This window comes from Pieris napi, chromosome 10 (genome assembly GCF_905475465.1).
Source record: "Pieris napi chromosome 10, ilPieNapi1.2, whole genome shotgun sequence".
NCBI lineage: Eukaryota > Metazoa > Arthropoda > Insecta > Lepidoptera > Pieridae > Pieris > Pieris napi.
Genome location: NC_062243.1, coordinates 7,195,071 through 7,213,419, shown reverse-complemented (window position 1 = coordinate 7,213,419; position 18,349 = coordinate 7,195,071). Strand labels below are relative to the sequence as shown.

The 18,349-nt window shown below is 34.4% G+C and overlaps 1 protein-coding gene across 2 annotated transcripts; it reads left to right on the top strand.

Moving 5' to 3' along the window:
• Window positions 1–953: 953 nt before the first annotated feature.
• LOC125053066 (lamin Dm0-like) lies at window positions 954–12,549 on the top strand. 2 transcript variants are annotated; one of them, XR_007117527.1, is made up of 7 exons: window positions 954–1,076; window positions 1,157–1,259; window positions 4,453–4,530; window positions 8,205–8,466; window positions 8,738–8,964; window positions 11,033–11,125; window positions 11,479–12,549. XR_007117527.1 is itself a non-coding variant. In XM_047654264.1 (5 exons), the coding sequence occupies exons 1-4, from the start codon at window positions 4,523–4,525 to the stop codon at window positions 11,037–11,039; spliced, it is 504 nt and encodes a 167-aa protein (XP_047510220.1). In that variant the 5' UTR covers window positions 4,508–4,522; the 3' UTR covers window positions 11,040–11,125; window positions 11,479–12,549. The 2 variants fall into 2 exon arrangements, 1 of the variants encoding a protein (XP_047510220.1); XM_047654264.1 differs by lacking the exons at window positions 954–1,076; window positions 1,157–1,259 and having other exon boundaries at window positions 4,508–4,530.
• Window positions 12,550–18,349: the final 5,800 nt, after the last annotated feature.

Sequence of the window (18,349 nt, the reverse complement as noted above, 5' to 3'; positions counted from 1 at the left end):
AACAATATAGGATATTTTTGTGAAAAGATTTAATCGCGGGTTTTAATTCCGTTGGGTTATTACGAGTCCAGTTTATGATTTTTTGTAATCCAGATTGTAGTAATTCCCTTTGACATAGGAGTTTTAAAAGCTTAATATATTATTATATTTTTATATTATTATATTTTTATATATTTATTTTGTATTTTTTTTCATTTTTATCGGCTTTCTTAAGAATCTTTTATCATCAATATTTGTGATCAATATTTGTGACCAAGCCCAGAGATTTCGATTTTCGGGTCGACGGATTAATAAAAAATGGCTATAGTAGTTGGTCGGTCAGTGGGTACCCTCGTCATTGGACGCACTGGCGTTGACATTTGGTACATAATATCGTTGATGCATTATAAAATTTGTGAGGAAACTCACCTGATTATTTAACGCGTCGATCATGGGATCGACCGTTACCTGTGCTACTCGTTTCCTTTTCTTTCGTGGCGGTCCCTCGCGCTCCGAGTCGCTATCAGACGCGCTGCTGGTGCACGTGGAGTCCTCTGTGTATTGTTCGCGACCTTGCTCGACACTTTTTTAGACTACTTGCCTGATCGGCCCCGGCGGCGGCCTTATCGGCATCGTGAGTCCATTACGCAATTGTGATGTAAAATAATGCGTTTTGCTAATAATTAACACTAAGAAAGACTATAAGGTTTTAAGTCGTTATTGAGTTGTTTCGGTTTCGACCGCACGCGGCGAAAGTACACAACGCTATGACTGTGGAAATAACACCGTCCTAGCTGGTTAAGATAAGTATGAAGTTGAGGCGATTACAGCGCCATCTATTCTATCTAAGCGGAACTATTTCACTCGGTATGTATCGCACTTCATGGCTAAGTATACATTGCTTCTTCATTATACAATGCTGTATGTTTTCCGGAGGCACATCAATAGATTATTTTTCACATCCCTATTCATTTTATAAACGCAATCGGCCATTTCGAATGTGGATTTTGCAAGAACAGTGTTTGTTCACAGTGGTCAAGCGCTAAATATCAGTTAAAAAGCCGTTACTTTTTAGGTTTTTTTATTTTTGCGTGAATGTGCGTTATTTTATTAGCATTTTTTTTAAAACTTGGCTTTATATACATACTAGACACTGATTTCTTGCGATCATTTTTAGATTTCGGTCATGGGTGTGGTACTTAACCTGAACCGTCTACAAGCACTACGCTTGATAGACCGGCGTTTGAGGACGATGGGTCCTTGGACGATCGTCATCTTAGGTTAGTATATTAATATTTTTTTAAAATAACCTGTGTGAACAGTGATAAAGTGCAAAATATCCGTTAAAAAGCCGTTACTTTTTACGTTTTTAAATTTTTGTTTCCGGCGCGCAAAATTTGTGGGGGGTGATTACCCCTCCCCCCTCCTCACCCCCCGCAACCCCAAATTTTTTTCAATTCTTGCGAATATGTTGATCTAAAGGCGGAAACATACTACCAAAACGCGACGCTACACCACGCCATCCGACGCATGTCAGTACTTATCAATCCCATATATTTAATATGGTCAGATGCACATGGACAACACGCCATGTTATCACACGCGGTAACATCCAATCGATTTGGATCGGCGTGTTGTGGATGTTGTGATGATGACGTCATGCGTCAGTCTTTCGAGTTTTTGACACGAATGTCAATTTATATACTTAGATATATTTTTTGGATTTATTTGGCGAAATGAACGACGAACAATTAATTGAGTTGGTGAAACAATATTCTGTTTTATATGACATGAGATTACGTCAATACAAGGACAAAAACAGGGAGTTAGGATGTTGTTAGTTTAATACAAATAACCTGCGTATCAATTCAGTTTATTAGAAAAATATTTTTTTATTTCAATTAAAATAGACATCTGGGAAATTTATTTATTAAAAATAACATCATCCAGGTGTGCACAATAGCGCTCCGGAATCGCTCAGGAATCTGAACCTCAAATTGGTAAAAACTTGCTGGCACATTGCGCGGGGAAAAAATCAGCTAAATGACTTCTGAATTTGCAAGCGTGTCGTGGTGTCGCGCGTTGGTAAAGTGCACGATGGACATCGGGTGTCGACACGACACGTCGCGTCGCGTTTTAGTAGTATGTTTCCGCCTTAATACTCTTTATTTTTGTTTCAACTTCTTTAACACCAAAATTTGCAATCGCCATGGCTGACGCTATAGCGGCAAGACGATGTTGTTTTGCTTGCTTATTTCTGTAATTTAAGCTTTTAATATTCCACAAACAATCGTACTTTATGTATTCTTCAATGAACTTTATTGTCGTGTCTTCCGTCCACTTCAACATTTTCGAAAGATTTTTATTTATAAATTAAGTAGGAACTACGTTGCAATCACTCCGCCAGCTTATGGCCGATTTACACGTATTAAGTTGACTAAAAATTTACTAAATATTAACTTAATTTTAAGTGACTTAACCCGTGTAAACAGTGAATTTAGTAAGAAGTTGCAAGTTAAAATTTAGTTGCAACTAAACAAGGTAGAATAGAATTTTGTCTATTTTTCGGTTAAGTTGGTGGGCGTGGCTAATAACTTGACACGTTTGGATAGGCAAAATTTAGTTAAATTTAAGTGATAAGCATAAGCTGGCGGAGTGATTGCAAAGCTATGCTTTCGGCGCTGGAAGCTCAAAAACATATCCAAAACTATTTGTCCGATATGCGTATACAACAATTAATGAACAGTAGTAGAACCCCTTCGCCAATGAATAATAGTAGCCGTTTTACTCCTTCGCCTTCTTCTAATACGTATTACGTTGAGTCCCCAGAACCTTCACAATCATGTATTGGAGCATACAATACAGTAAATCCCCAATCAGGAAGAGAAAATCTTATAATATTTTGTTCTGTGGTCGTCCATCTTGAGCGAATAAATGAGTTTAACTAATTATTTAGTATTTTTACGTGTAAACGGTTACATAAAATTAAGTCACTTGAAATTTAGTTAAAATTTAGTTAAGACTTGGCAACTTAATACGTGTAAATCAGCCTTATAGGTCGGTTATCGAAAGCTGGCGGGTTCACAGTACTCACACTAATGCAATTTCACATACAGTATGTTTCAAAATATGTTTTTTTTGCCATGCTATACATTTAAGTCCACTCTGGTTTTAGTAAGGTTGGGTGGGTTGTAAATTAATAAAAATGTGTCAAATACCTATAAATATTATGTGCATACGAGGGTGGATCCAAAAGTTCTAAGCCCGACCAAGAACATATAAGAGTAGTTTGTGTAAATAATTTTTCATTTTTCGACACAAGCTCCATCTAGCTCAACACACTTCACTTTTACTTCACTAACTATTCTTTCAATACTCCTCTTAGAAACCCCAGTCGCATCTGATGTCAAATTAAACATTTTTTCATTAAACTGTTTTTATTCAGATGCTTATAATAATTAAAAACATTGTGCACCATTTCACGAGATTGCCCTGGTAATGTTTGAAAAAAGATCAACATGTATAAAATAATAATAATATCAAACAGTAAAGATCAACATAAACAGTAGCAAAAGAAAAACAATAACTGTCTCTTTTATACTCATAAGCTTGACCGAGCGCGAGAAGACGGACAGTCTTTTCATGATGTATTTGTGATTGTATTTCAGTTTGACATCATGTCTCGCGCTTATTCACAGACACTACACAAGCACAAAGTGTAAATGTGTTGAAGCCGCCAGCTTTAGATAACATACCTATACACGGGTTAAGTCACTTAAAATTTAGTTAAAATTTAGTAAACTTTTAGTCAACTTAATACGTGTAAATCGGCCATTACCGCCTGATAAACGGCATAAGCCTCTGCAGTAAAAATGGAACAAGATCTATTCAAAACAAAGCTTTGGGAAAACTTGGCATTTGAATCATAAAAGACTGCATGAACGTGAATATTTCCTTTGCTGCCATCAGTATAGATGTTAACGTAAAATTGTAAAAACCGTTAGATTGTAATCTATCTCGCGAGATTATAAACTGTCGAAAGATTGTGAACTCAAGGTACTGCTTACAATTTAACGTATTAAAGAAAAAACTGTTTAACCGGATTGAAGTTATGTATTATTATAAATCAGCGCGCGAGGTGCATACCGTTTCACAATATGACGATTTCACTTCGATAGATTATAATCTACCGAATAATAATACGTTAAATTGTAAGCAGTACGTTGAGTTCACAATTTTTCGACAGTTTACAATCTCGCGAGATAGATTACAATCTAACGGTTTTTACAATTTTATGTTGACATATATAGTGTAATATCTAATATTTTGTGACAAGAATTGCATCATATCAGAATTATTATTAATTGTACTCGAGATAATATTTACTGAATGTGAAATGGAGTGATATCTGCTAAAGTAACATGGCCAAAGGGACTGTTTTCTGCTATTTTTATTCTTATTATTTATTTCCAGATATATTATGGACAAAGGTGGTGTATATTTATTGAGAAGAGTTATTCCAGTTAATAATGAAGAAGGAGTAATGTCTAGGTATGGTGCAATCTTTTTAACTTTTTGCATATTATTAGAAGATAGTAATTTGAGACAGTACCTGTGTGCAAGAGTCGTCTTAATTTTAATGGCATAACTTTTGCTCAACTTCCATGGCCCTTATGGGAGTTGAGCACATTGCACCAGATATTATTCTCAAAGCCTTGTTCTGTAATAAATCAAGTTTATATACATGTGGACTATTTAAATAAGCTAAGGAGCAATAATCAAAATGACCAACATTGCTCTTGGATGGGTTCATTTTTAAATGTAAAACGTCATTATAATAATAAAACAATTGGGATCAAGCTACATTAATACTGTCTATTGCTACTTAAAATTATAATTACTACTGTACAAAACGATGTCATCAGCAAATTGTAAAATATTTACATTATTGTTTACATTGTCTAAGAGTTGGAAATTTCACAAGTGTAAATATTATACAATAAAGGGGATAAGGTGTGCATGCTTGTATTGTGCCTCTCGAGGCAGATTTTGGACCATATAATATATTATTGTGTTTTACATACACTGTCCTTTCATTTAAAAAGTTATATATCCATTTACAGAGTTGTCCCGGTATTGCCAGCCCTGACATAACTTTCACAAGCATACCAGGATCTATATTGTTAAAGGCACCTTGAACATCAAGGAATATACAAACAGTTTGTAAATTATTTTCCTTCCCATGTTTCAGATCAGATATTAAAGAGATGAAACTATCAGCACAGATTCGCCCTCGTCTAAAGCCAAGACATGAAGATAAGGATTATGGTCTATATGAGCTAGCAAGTTCTGGTGCTTTGTCTGGTTTAAGTATTGGAATAACACACTGTGTTTTCCATGCCTGTGGAATATAGTTGTTAAACCAAAGAAGATTGAGAATGTCTAGAAATATTTTTTGAGTCGATTCATCCAAATTTTTAATCAATAGATAAGGGTAGTCATCCATACCAGGTGTTGTATTACATCTAGATTGTAAACTTATTGCAAATTCTGACCAAGTAAAGGTTTCAAGTAAAAATTTAGGTTACTAGTCTCACTTAAATAAAAAGGTTGGAATGAATTCACATGAAATCTCTACATGACGTATGGCCAGTTTTAACACGTTTAAACATTTTAAGTAAATTCCAAATCTTACTAATGGGTGTTGTTCTACTGAAAGTATTAATTAGATTATTCCAACCAATTTTTTGGTTGCTCTGCTATTGTTCTTTTTTCTGTGCATCCTTTCTTTTATAGTTAATATAATTCTCTATGGATGGTACATTTCTATAAAATTTTAAAGCATTATAAGATGCAATGAACGCGAGGCGGGAATTGCGGGACTCAAAATCAACACCCGGAAAACGAAAGAAATGCGTGTTGGAGTTGAGAACCGCACCCCATTGCGGATGGGTGTAGAGGACGTAGAAAGCGTTCAAAAGTTTGTTTACCTCGGAAGCGTCGTGTCTGAAACTGGAGGTACAGAAGAGGACATCGCTTCACGCATTGCCAAGGCCCGAGCAACCTTTGCACAACTTCGGCCTGTATGGCAGTCACGGATGTTGACGCGTCGAATCAAGTTTAAAATATTCGGATCCAACGTCAAGTCTGTGCTGCTCTATGGGTGTGAAACGTGGAAGGTCACCAAAGACATCTCGCACCGACTCCAAGTCTTCGTCAACCGCTGTCTTCGCCGTATTCTGGGCATCTACTGGCCTGAAAAAATCTCTAACGAGCAACTTTGGGAGCGCTGCCGAGAAACCCCGATCAGCCAGCAGATCAAACGACGCAAGTGGAATTGGATAGGCCATACACTCCGAAGGGATCCCAATCATATTCCCAAGCAGGCGCTTGATTGGAACCCGCAAGGAAAGCGGAAACGTGGCCGTCCCAAGCAAACCTGGCGCCGTACAGTCGCAGACGAGGCAAAGAGAGCCGGAAAGACTTGGAGTGAGGTAAAATACGAGGCTCAAGACAGAACGCGATGGAGACTCACTGTGGACGCCCTCTGCCCCAACTAGGGGTTATAGGACATTAAGTCAAGTAAGTAAGTCATAAGATGCAATGACACTTGGTTCACAAAATTATCATTCCACCAGGGTGTGGGCAATCTACTTTTGAAACTGTTTGATTTTGAAATTTAGGTATTGTCATAGTTTTTAATGTATCCAAACAAGAGCAGAAAGCACTATAAGTTAATATAGGGTCATCAAAATTTATGATAAAATTATTGAAAACTGTTGTTGCGACATTGCGCAATATTTATATCAGGCGCATTTTCGCGTAATAATAATTGTAAGGTGGGGCGACGTGCGCCATCACTTCTCTTTGTACTTGACTAGCGAAAGGTCCATATTAAACAAGTTTGTACAAGAAGTCTAAAGAGTTTCATTTACCGGCCCAGTCATTCCCTAAAGAATGAACAACTGTTCTGGAAAGAGGTGAACCAATGTGATATTTATCAATAGTTAAGGATATTTCTGTTATTGTAGGGTAATGATAACTTCCCATAGCATTGTCATGTACAGACTATTCACACATAGATGCAAGAATAGCACTGATGAAGCTAACACCAATAGCAGAAGGATTTCGTCTGGGTTGGTTGACAGTTGTAGAACTACCATCATTCAAAATGCATAAATCTAAGTCATCAATAATATTAAATAAGCTGTGGCCTCGACTCTTACTAGATAAACAACCAAATGCTATATGGTGAGCATTAAAGTCACCACTTACAAATATTGGTTTTGGAAGATTATTAATTATACTATGTAATCTATTTAATCTGATATGACGACTAGTAGGTGGACAGTAAACACAAAGAACAGTCAAATTACCGCTTACTGTTGATAGATTCAGAGCAGCAGTTTGAATGTCCTCATAGAATCTAGTGTTAATAATAATATTGTACTTGAGGTATGGTTTAATTAATATTGCCACACCATTATGACTATGTTTTGAATTCTTATTATAAATATTGTAACCTGGTATTTTAAATGTGTTATCTTTGAACCACGTTTCGTTAAGTAGGCATATATCAATGTTTTGTTGTTTCAAGAATTGAATGAGCAGGGGTTTTTTACTATTGGCACTTTGAATGTTGTATTGAGCAATACGTAGCTTAGACTGTGTAGGACCTAGATCCATTATTTTAGATTTTTAATTAAGATATCCCTAATTGTTTTCACTGTAGTAGGTGAATTATCACCCTTATTGCCTAGCTCCACCAATGTCTGTACAAGGGCCTTAAGTACATCATTGTTAGAGACAATTTGATTTTTAATGTCTTGTTGTTTATTTACATTATCTATATGTGTATTTACAGGATTATTTACAGAATTATATACAGGTGTTTTCGATGTTGGTAGTGGTGGAAAGTCATTGTCATTTATTTGTTTAGTTAAGGTAGCACTTGCATAAGTAATTTTAGTCTTTTTTTCCATAATTTTCTTCATTTTAATTGGACATACTTTTGAAATAGCTAGATGAGGTCCGCTGCAATTAACACAACATATTTCAGTTGGCTTGTCGCATTCCTTATATAAGTGCTCACCTCCACAAATTGAACATTTTTGTTTACCGTTACAGATTTTTGCTGAATGGTTAAAATTGAAACATTGCTGTAATGGTGGTATATATATAAGCAAATTAAATCAGATATAATAAAGAGTTATTAATTATTTAAGGTTGAACCTGACATCCCAGTCGCCGGGCCGCGAATCTCGCGCCTCCATGAGCGCAAGCGCAAGCGTTAGCGGGAGCGGACGAATGACTCCGGGACGACGTGCCACGCCCCTTCGCGCCGCACGTAAGCGCACTCTGCTCGATGAGAGCGAGGAAAGGAGCCTTCAGGACTTCAGTGTTACCTCCAGTGCTAAGGGAGACCTGGAAGTCGCCGAAGCCTGCCCCGATGGTAGCTTCGTCAAGATTCGGAACAAGGGAAAGAAGGTATAGTCTGGAATATATCAATTTCTTTGAAAACATATCTACATTCTAGTATAAACGAAATCTGTATATTGACCATTTTTTATTCAAAGAATGGTACTTATTCTAGTTGAAAAATAATATTAGTGACAATAAAAAATTATCGTCTCAAAAAACAAACACAAAATTAAAGTTTTAAGTATGGAAATTTCTTTCAAATTTATTATCATACAATATATATTCGTTCAAATTAAACTTGTGCTGTTAATTATGAATTATAAAAATCTATTCACAGGAACTAAGCCTCGGCGGCTACCAAATATTGCGTAAAGCCGGTGACCAAGAGACCCTATTCAAGTTCCACCGTACCGTGAAGTTGGAGCCTGGTGCAATCACCACCGTTTGGTCTGCAGACGTTGGCGCTGACCACGAACCACCCAAGGCCATTGTCATGAAGGGACAGAAGTGGTTCGTCGTGTTTCATTCACATTCACCACCGTGTTGCTCAATACTGAACAAGAGGTGAGATGCTTATTTAATTATTCATTTATTCACAACTGTGTACACTTATGAATGCCCATTTCTTTCCATCTAGTCTTCCGCAATGGACTTCATTCTTCAATTCAACACAACTTAACTCTCAAATGGTTTTAAAATTTCATGCAATATTTGCATTTATGCTCCGCTGGTACATAAGGCCGGCAACGCACCCACTAAAAATGGGTGTCTATGGGCTGCGTAGACTGCCCTTTTTGGTCATCCCGCAAGCTGGTTTGCCCCCCTATTATATAAAAAAAAATCGGTTCTCTGTAAAGTCGGTTTACTAACGATAGTTGAACGTGACAACGTCATAAAAAAATCGGTTGTCTGTAAAGTCGGTTTACTGACGATAGTTAGTAGTAGTAGATAGTAGTCATAAAAAATATTGATGGGATGGTTGCATTTTTCAAAAAAAAAATAAATTTTATTTGTTTGATAGGTATTTTGTATGGATAAAGAGAAGGAGGTAAAAGGAAATCACAATTGAATTGACCAAGTTACATTTATTTGTACGCATAAATACAATTATGTCAATTTTAAATGGAACGCCTCATAGCGAGGTAACGCCTCAGAGCGAGGTAACGCCTCAGATCGAGGTAACGCCTCAGAGCGAGGTAACGCCGCATGAGTCATGTTTTTTCGTGCGTGCAGCTGGCTCCATCGAATTATAAGACGTTGTCACGTCAAAATATTGCTTGTAAAGTTAATCGTATTGACGAAATTCTTTAAAATAGGTTCATTTGTTATAGTTGTCTATCACAAACTAATCAATCAATTCAATCAATGCATTTTTCTTATTATGTAAATACACACTACGTAAAGTAGATATTATAAGACCAGCGCGAATAATCCACGTAACTGATCATCTGTGGCATTACAGCTTAGATTAATCTGTATAGGTTAGGAACCTGGTAGAGACTTCAAGTAACGGTCGTAATACTTGATACGTGATTAACTTAAACAATAAATTTCTTTATTAAAAAAAAAATCGGTTGTCTGTAAAGTCGGTTTACTGACGATAGTTGAACGTGACCACGTCATAAGAAAATACTGATGGAATGGTTGAATTTTCACTTATAATACCACAAGAGCTTCAAAATTATCGGATATTTCCCGATAGGTTCATTGCAAACAATTAATATAGTCGTCATGACGACTATATTTGTTTGCAGGGAACCTTGAGGGAAATGCCCGATAATTTTGAAGCTCGTGTGGTATTCGGGGGATTATTTTTCCGACCCAAATGTCGGCCAATACAATTGCACCATGAGACGAAATGTACAGTTAACAAATAAGAATTTCATAATGAATAAAACAACTACTTAATACTTTTCTTGAAGCAACGACCAGAGAAAATTTTCACAAAAAATTTTCAGTATAATACCATGTAGGTTGTACCACGTGACGTCGAATGGTGCAATTCTATTGGCCGATATTTGGGTCGGAAAAATAATCAAAAGAAAATTTTAATTTTATTTGTTTGATAGACATTTTGTATGTATATAGAGAAGAAAGGTAAATGGAAATCACAATTGCATTGATCAAGTTACATTTATTTGTACGCATAAATACAATTATGTCAATTTTAAATGGAACGCCTCAGAGCGAGGTAACGCCTCAGAGGGAGGTAACGCCGCATGAGTCATGTTTTTTTCGTGCGTGCAGCCGGCTCCATCGAATTATAAGACGTTGTCACGTCAAAAATTATAAAATCGGTTGTCTGTAAAGTCGGTTTACTGACGATAGTTGAACGTTACAACGTCTTAAAAAAATATTGATGTGATGGTTGCATTTTTCAAAAAAACAAAAATATTTATTTGATAGGTATTTTGTATGGATATAGAGAAGGAGGTAAATGGAAATCACAATTGAAATGATCAAGTTACATTTATTTGTACGCATAAATACAATTATGTCAATTTTAAATGGAACGCCTCAGAGCGAGGTAACGCCGCAAGAGTCATGTTTTTTCGTGCGTGCAGCCGGCTCCATCGAATTATAAGACGTTGTCACGTCAAAAATAGACTATAAATGTTATTAATATCCACAGGAGATAGCCGTGTCCGAGAGACAGCGGCGGCAAATAAGCACAAGCGCGCAAAGACACCGTGAGCTCGCACATAAGTTTCCCCGACGTGAAGGAGTAAGTAATAATAATCTTCAGCTAAATACCTCACAACATACATTATAACAGCAGTGTCGGCCTAGGCATTCAACCCCGAAGTCCTGCGTTTGAATCACGGATGTGTACCAACGGCAACTGTTCATTTGTTATAGTGTCCAACGAAAGTAATGACACGTATTGGAGAGATGATGTAGACCAATCACAATCGAAACGCTAAATATTAATGACAAATTTATTTAATTCATGGCTTTCTAAAGCTAATTTAAAATGTTTATTACATAAGAATTATCATAAATATATACCCAAAAATGGAATACCCTAGAAAAAATCATTAACAATTATTGTTATTAAAAATTATTTTTTATTTACAGTTGGGTGAAATTCGTGAGGGTGAAGAGAATTGCCGTATAATGTAAACAGCCATGAGCAAATAATTATTACGTTAGGTGCCTCATCATTAGGTGTTTTAGATATTAAACTTGTGTGTTAATAGAATTGCCATAAGTCAGAAGCTCTATGAATTTAATTCAATATTTACAAAGCTTCGGAAGCTTTTTGGTCCGAATGTGCTCATTATCTTAGAAGTTTCCTAAATTGGCTTAAAATACTGAAAAAGAAAATAAATAAAAATATTCCTACTTTCTCCCTCCGCCTCTTACTTCGTCACTTTATTTATAATATGATAAGCAACTATTAAGCCGACATTTGGATGGAATATCTCCCAAGCTTTGTGAGTGATGGAAAATTTAACGGTGTTCTATTTGCACAAGCGACGTGACATTGCCACGGTAGTTGGTTTCACAAGTTTTTCATTGCTTTGTAGACACAATATGCCTTATTTCATATGAATATAAATTTTTCTGCAATTTATTAAACCACCTATCGTGCAGTTATCGTGCCTTATTAACAATCAAAGCTGACTAAATAATACATCACTTGGTTTAAATTTCCACTTATATTATTGAGACGCAAGAGTGCACTGCCATACATACTTGCTTCCACACATTCAGTGAACAAAGTACAAAGTTGGAGTTCACATAGCGAGGCAATCCGTAGATGTAATCTACTAAATTAATATTACATTGAATAGATTATTTTTTTAGTATTAAGTCTAACGTGACCGTTTCATAGGTTGTCAATTTAGATTATAAGTATTTCACGTTATTAATATTTTTATATAACAGAAAACAGGTGCAAGTCGCAAATTAAGATACAGAAAATATACAAAATTTTAAGGTCTTTGTGGGGTGTGGTTTAACTTTTCAAAAATAATTAATGTACCGTAAGAATATGTTAAGAAATTACGTACTTTCATTTTTACGTTAAGAGGACAGAATCTTATTGTTTTGTATTGAATCATTGGCTAAGAAGATTTCATTGAAAAAAATTGTGTAATGTGCAAATTACTTTATAAAAATAAATATATATTTAGTTTTAATCAATTGTGAGTTTTATTTAATATTGACAATTACTATGGTTATATATCTGGAAGAAATTGGTATTCAAACCAAAATCAGACTGTTCCGTGCCCTAGTATTTTCTATAAGGGGCAGAACGTTTTGGTGGAGGTAAATGTCAAGAATAGCCTGGACGAATGAATTAATATTCATTATTCTATGTTGCAAAAGTCTAAAATTACTATCTCTAGTAATTTATTATAAAAATATAATAAAAAAAATACACCAATTTTGTTTTTTTTTTACATCGTAAAAAATGTTTTATAACGCCACAATTATTCTAGCTTCATTAACGACAAAATATGCATATTCATATGTAAAAACAAGTATAAGAAATAATTATTTTCCCTGTTCACTTGAATACATATACTTACCGTCAGGTTAGGTATGTACAAAATGTTCACTTTAATGTGAAACTGAGAATTATTCACAAGTGTAGGCACAGTCATATTATTTGCAATAATAATAATTATTGTTATAAATATAATTAAGGGAATTAATTATATTTAAAACAATAATTATTATTATAAATATTGGACAAAGAATTAGTCTAGCAATTCAAAGGGGGAACGCTGCCAGTATCTTCGGAACCTTGCCTAAAGGGACTCCTTTTAATGATATATTTTAGTTTATGTTAAGTTTAGTTATTTATTTCTTATGTAAGTGTGTATATTAGAAATTACGTAGAAATTTTTTTTTGTGATAATTAAATAAACCTGATTTAACTAGATAATACAAATATAACAAACTTTTAATATTATTTATTAAGGGAATTATTTCCTTCATATCGTGTACTTCTCTCACTTCCAATAAATTTTCTCTGCATGATGTCATATAAGTACTAGCCCCTGAGTCGATATACCAATCATCCTTATTAAATTCACTATTAAAAAATGCAGCACTAAATGCGTTTACTTGCTTTTCTTTAACTTCAGGACATTGGTTTTTGAAGTGGCCAATTTTCTTGCACTTATAGCATTTTATAACCTTCTTGACATTTGACGTATAATTAGACGTTTGTTTCGCGCCTTTTCTATTCAAACTTTGACCAAACTTACTTAATTTAATGCTTCGACAATAATGCAACTTCCGAGTCATGGTCACCGACTTCAGAACTCATATCAAGCAATTTCGTTTTGATGACATCAGAGTTTATGGCTATGCCGGAATGTTCTATTGCCATGATCATTGGGGCAAACTTTTCTGGTAGCCCCGCCAACAATAATGATCCAATCCATTCCTCATTAATCTCGAATCCTGTGCCTTTCAGTCTTTGTGCAGTTTCCACAATTTGACTCACATAACTTGTCATGGACTCACAATTATCAAGTCGAATGGATATTAATGTTCTTAGTAGACTGATTCTTCTGGTGAATGTCATCAAATAATTTTTTAGTTTCATTTTTTTATATGAACATACAACTTGGGATCAATCGTCATGATGAGTTTTGCTTTCGCTTTTCTGTCTTCCGCATCACTTAAATCTTCAGGAATGGCATAGATGTCTATACCTTCCAAAATGAGAAAATTTCTTGCCGCGAACGCCCAGTCATCAAAGTTGTCGCGTCCCTTCAATTTCGGCACATTCATTAAATAACTGCCTGACGACGACATTATAACTTATGAATTTACTGTAAGATTATTTAATTCGTTTTTCACTGGTCCCATAACCTAATAAAACACGAATGAGTTGCAGGTTCAAGGTTGAGAATAGAGACACTTTGGTAGTTTTCCAATTCCTGCACTAGAGCGCATTGTGCGGCATAATGCACAACGTTGAATGTTCCAACTACAGCAACGCTTTACACGATTGAGCACTCTCGTGATACTCGCAAAAAATACCAACACAGTGGCAAAAAATTGAGTATTTTTTCTTTAAGTTGGGATTGATCGAAATTTTGATTATTATCGTTAGTAATATTATTTATTGTTGAAAAATTTGTATGGCTTTCGTTTTATCGTAGATTTTGAAAGTAATCAAAGTTATTTCGAACGTTGTTTCGTATAAATAAAAATGTGTGCGTGTACTAGGTGTACACACGTAAGAAGTGAAACTTCTTTATGACCTTATTTTTGAAAAATGATCTACTATATGCAACTTTACAAAAATTGGTTAAATAAAGTTAAATTAGATAAAGTTTAACAAAAGGCTTTTATTATCATAGACATGAATACAAATACAATTATTTCATTTTAACTTATTACTGTACTACTATGTAGTACTAAGATTATTACAGAATTTCATTAATTGTAATACAATTATTAGTACATATTATTAGTATCATTGTTATCGTTATTATATATTTTTGTTACTAATGGCTTCGAATCTCTTCGGATCAACCGTGGTAGGGACAAGAAAAAGATGGCGCGTAACCGAAAAATGTGACAAATGTGTTTAAATTTTTTTCCAACGCCGATAAAGAAGTTTGACTTCAAAAAGCAACATGGCGCGTAACCTGCTACAAAATTTCACCCATACGTCGATAAAGAAGTTTCACTTCAAAAGATGGCGCGTAACGGAAAAATATGACGCGTAACGAAAAAATGTTACTTACACTAATTTTTTTTCCAACCCCGATAAAGAAGTTTCATTTCAATAATTACTTTTTTTATATTCCACATTTAAGTAAAAAAATATATGCATACAATTTCATTTTAAAATTCAGATCTGTAAACAAATTTATTTTACAGGATTATACTTTTGTAAACATTGCAATGGTTTGATTAATCTTTCAATGAAGCCGGCATTTTCAACATAGCGCACTCTGCTGATGCATTTGCAAACTAATTTACGTTCCAATTAAGCTTCAGCATAATTCGGCATTGTGCGGCACTGAGTCGCATTATGCTCTGTAATTGGAAAACTACCTTTATTGGCATAGAAAACAGACTAGATGTAGTACACAGATTAGTATTAAGTAGACTATTTTGATATTGTAAAAACATATTTTAACAAAAACGATGGGCTCTATTATCGTTATTCACCCGTTGGTGAGGTCACAGTCACAGGCTAAGCTTACTGAGGGTATTCCATGACGAGCATGAACATATCGGGGTTGGCAAGACTTGTGACCTAATTTTAAAACACTTTAAACTTTTGGTTTCCCAGTTTAATGCAATTTGTTCGTAAGTACTTAATATGTATGGGCGCAAATTCATATATAATGATTATATTGTTACAAAATATAAAGATTAATATTTAATTCAAGTAAATAAATATATTTAAGATAAGTAATAATAAACAATATAAGTCTGTGGTAAATTCATAGCATTTATTACTTATGTTTAAGGAATTGTCATTCATCATCATTTGGTAATATCGGGGTCAAATTAGTTGAACACCGTTACATGGTTTATTTTATTTACCAATATTAATGGATCTGCAAATTAACGACTATTTGATAGTCTGTAGTCTTTATAATTAATTTTGAAGAAATTGTGTTAGTGTCAGCTATCATTGTCACTGTCATTTAATAATATCAAAGTCGAATTGGTTCGAGGCCATTAATACAAATGGTTTATTTAATTTGTCAATGTTGCTAGATCTATAAATTAACGGCTATTTAATGGTCGATAATAATAATGACTCCATAGTCATTAATTATTATTATTAAACGCAGTATATTATCATATCACTTTAAACATTTAAAACTTATTGATAATAAATATTCAAGAAATCTTTGACACTCGTTTCCGTGCCTGACTGATGACTGCCGTTTGACTCTGTGGTCGATTCGGGTTCGGTCGTGGAACGAGTACACGAAATGTCACGAAACTTGTTTATTACAAATTCGTCAAGCAGAAATTATAGTTAACATTACGATATGTATATATAGGTATATTATGATATGTGGTTTCGATCCCCACCGGTCCCCACCCGCCTTCTATAAAAGAATCCTTTCAGTGTGCCACGGGCTCTGTTGTTGCTCGGACGTTAACAAGAATCTGTGTTTGCTTTCTGTACTGTCTAAGTGTTTGTTTTGTAATATTATGTATGTTAGCTGTAACATTACTTATAATTAAATAAATAAGAAAAGTGGTTGGTGTCGAGGCCGCATACTGTGAGTTCATTCTGTGTTATTTTTATACGGTGGTTTTTGTGTAATTGTTATAAGGTTAACAGTTGTTTTAAAAATATCCAAAGTCGTGTTGTTTTGATTGTATCAGTTAATTTCCTCCCCGTAGAGCGAAAATTCAATTAGTCCAAAAAACCTATTTCGAGATAATGCGGGTTAAAGTTTTTAAATATATAAATTGCCATAACTTAAGCATGTCATGACATATTTTAATGTTTTTCGTTTCATTTTGAAGGAAATCAAATTAAGTTAAAATAATCTGAGGTACCCAAAGTTATGATTAAGTTATTACTGAGAAAACCTTAAAAAAAAAACAATTAGTTATTTGTTCTCTGTAGAATATCCGATGTAGTTAAGATGAAGTAATATTCGCCCCTAGTTAGTGATTTAAATAAAAAATATAAAAGTAATTACATCATTTATTTTTATAAGCTATGTAAGTTTTTGATAAATAAAAAATAGTTAAAATGATTTAGTTATTTCTCTTATTTTCTATTAGGACCAATGAATAGATTTATTATTTACCTACAAAATTGAAGGTTAGACAGTTAAATAAAGAAAAAAAATAAAGTTTTAATGGAATAGATGACTCGTTTTATCAATTTCTTGACTTAATTATTTTTCGCTCTACAGGGACAATTTTAAGGTAGATTTAGTGTGATTTCGAGATTACCGTGATTTGTTCTTTAATCAAATTATTTTTGGTTTAATCACTTCGTAGCTTATTTCAAATAGTTTTTTTAAGATTAACGGTTGTATTTAAAATACCCAAAGTCGTGTTTTGATTGTATGTGTTAATTTTAAGGTAGATTTAGTGTGATTTCGAGAATACCGTGATTTGTTCTTTAATGAAGTTATTTTTGGTTAAATCACTTCGTAGCTTATTTCGAATAGTTTTTTTATTTGATTATATCTTCTGGTTGCTAAAATCAGAAGTGGGATAGGATTTCGCTCACAAATAAGCCTCGTAAACAACCGTTAAGTTTATAATAATTTGCCACGTGCTTCCCGTGAACGGTCAATGCGGACGCCGCCGCCTCGCTCTCATATTGAGGGTAGCCGTCAAAAGCTGTTTCTAATGTGTTATTTGCTTATGTTAAGGATTCGCGCGTGATATGTTGGCTTGCGTGCGAGTGTGAGGCAAGTGTGTGCCTTGCTGGTTGAAAAGGACTGCCAAGATGCCGTTCTCCCGAAGAAGAGATCACCAGTGCATCCTAGGACGGTGCACGGTCAGGAGAGGCCGTATAAGTATGTATGTAAGTATTTTCATTGTTTTTTGAATTTTAATTTTTAATTACACTTTAATATTTTTGTGAAATAGTCTAGTCGACAAGTTGAAAATGGAACAAAATAGAGATACTACTCTTAAAATTATGTGCGATAGCTCATTGGATCCGGAATGACTTCTAGAAAAATGTGCTAAAAGCGTGTATTAGCACATAAAAAATTGCAAAAGTTATAGACCATTAAAGATGAAAAAATAATGGCATTTACTTTTTTGCCAATATTTAATAAACTATTAATATTTAAGAAATTTCAAATAAAGATTCTGAAAGAGGAGGAAATTTCTAATAAAAAACTCCTGACTCCCAGAACTCTATCTCCATTATTTATAATGTTAATTTAACGCTGAAAATAGGTCTGCGGTTGACATTTTTAGGATTCGCGCGTGGCGTCAAAAGCGACTACGGCACATTAATTAATTTATT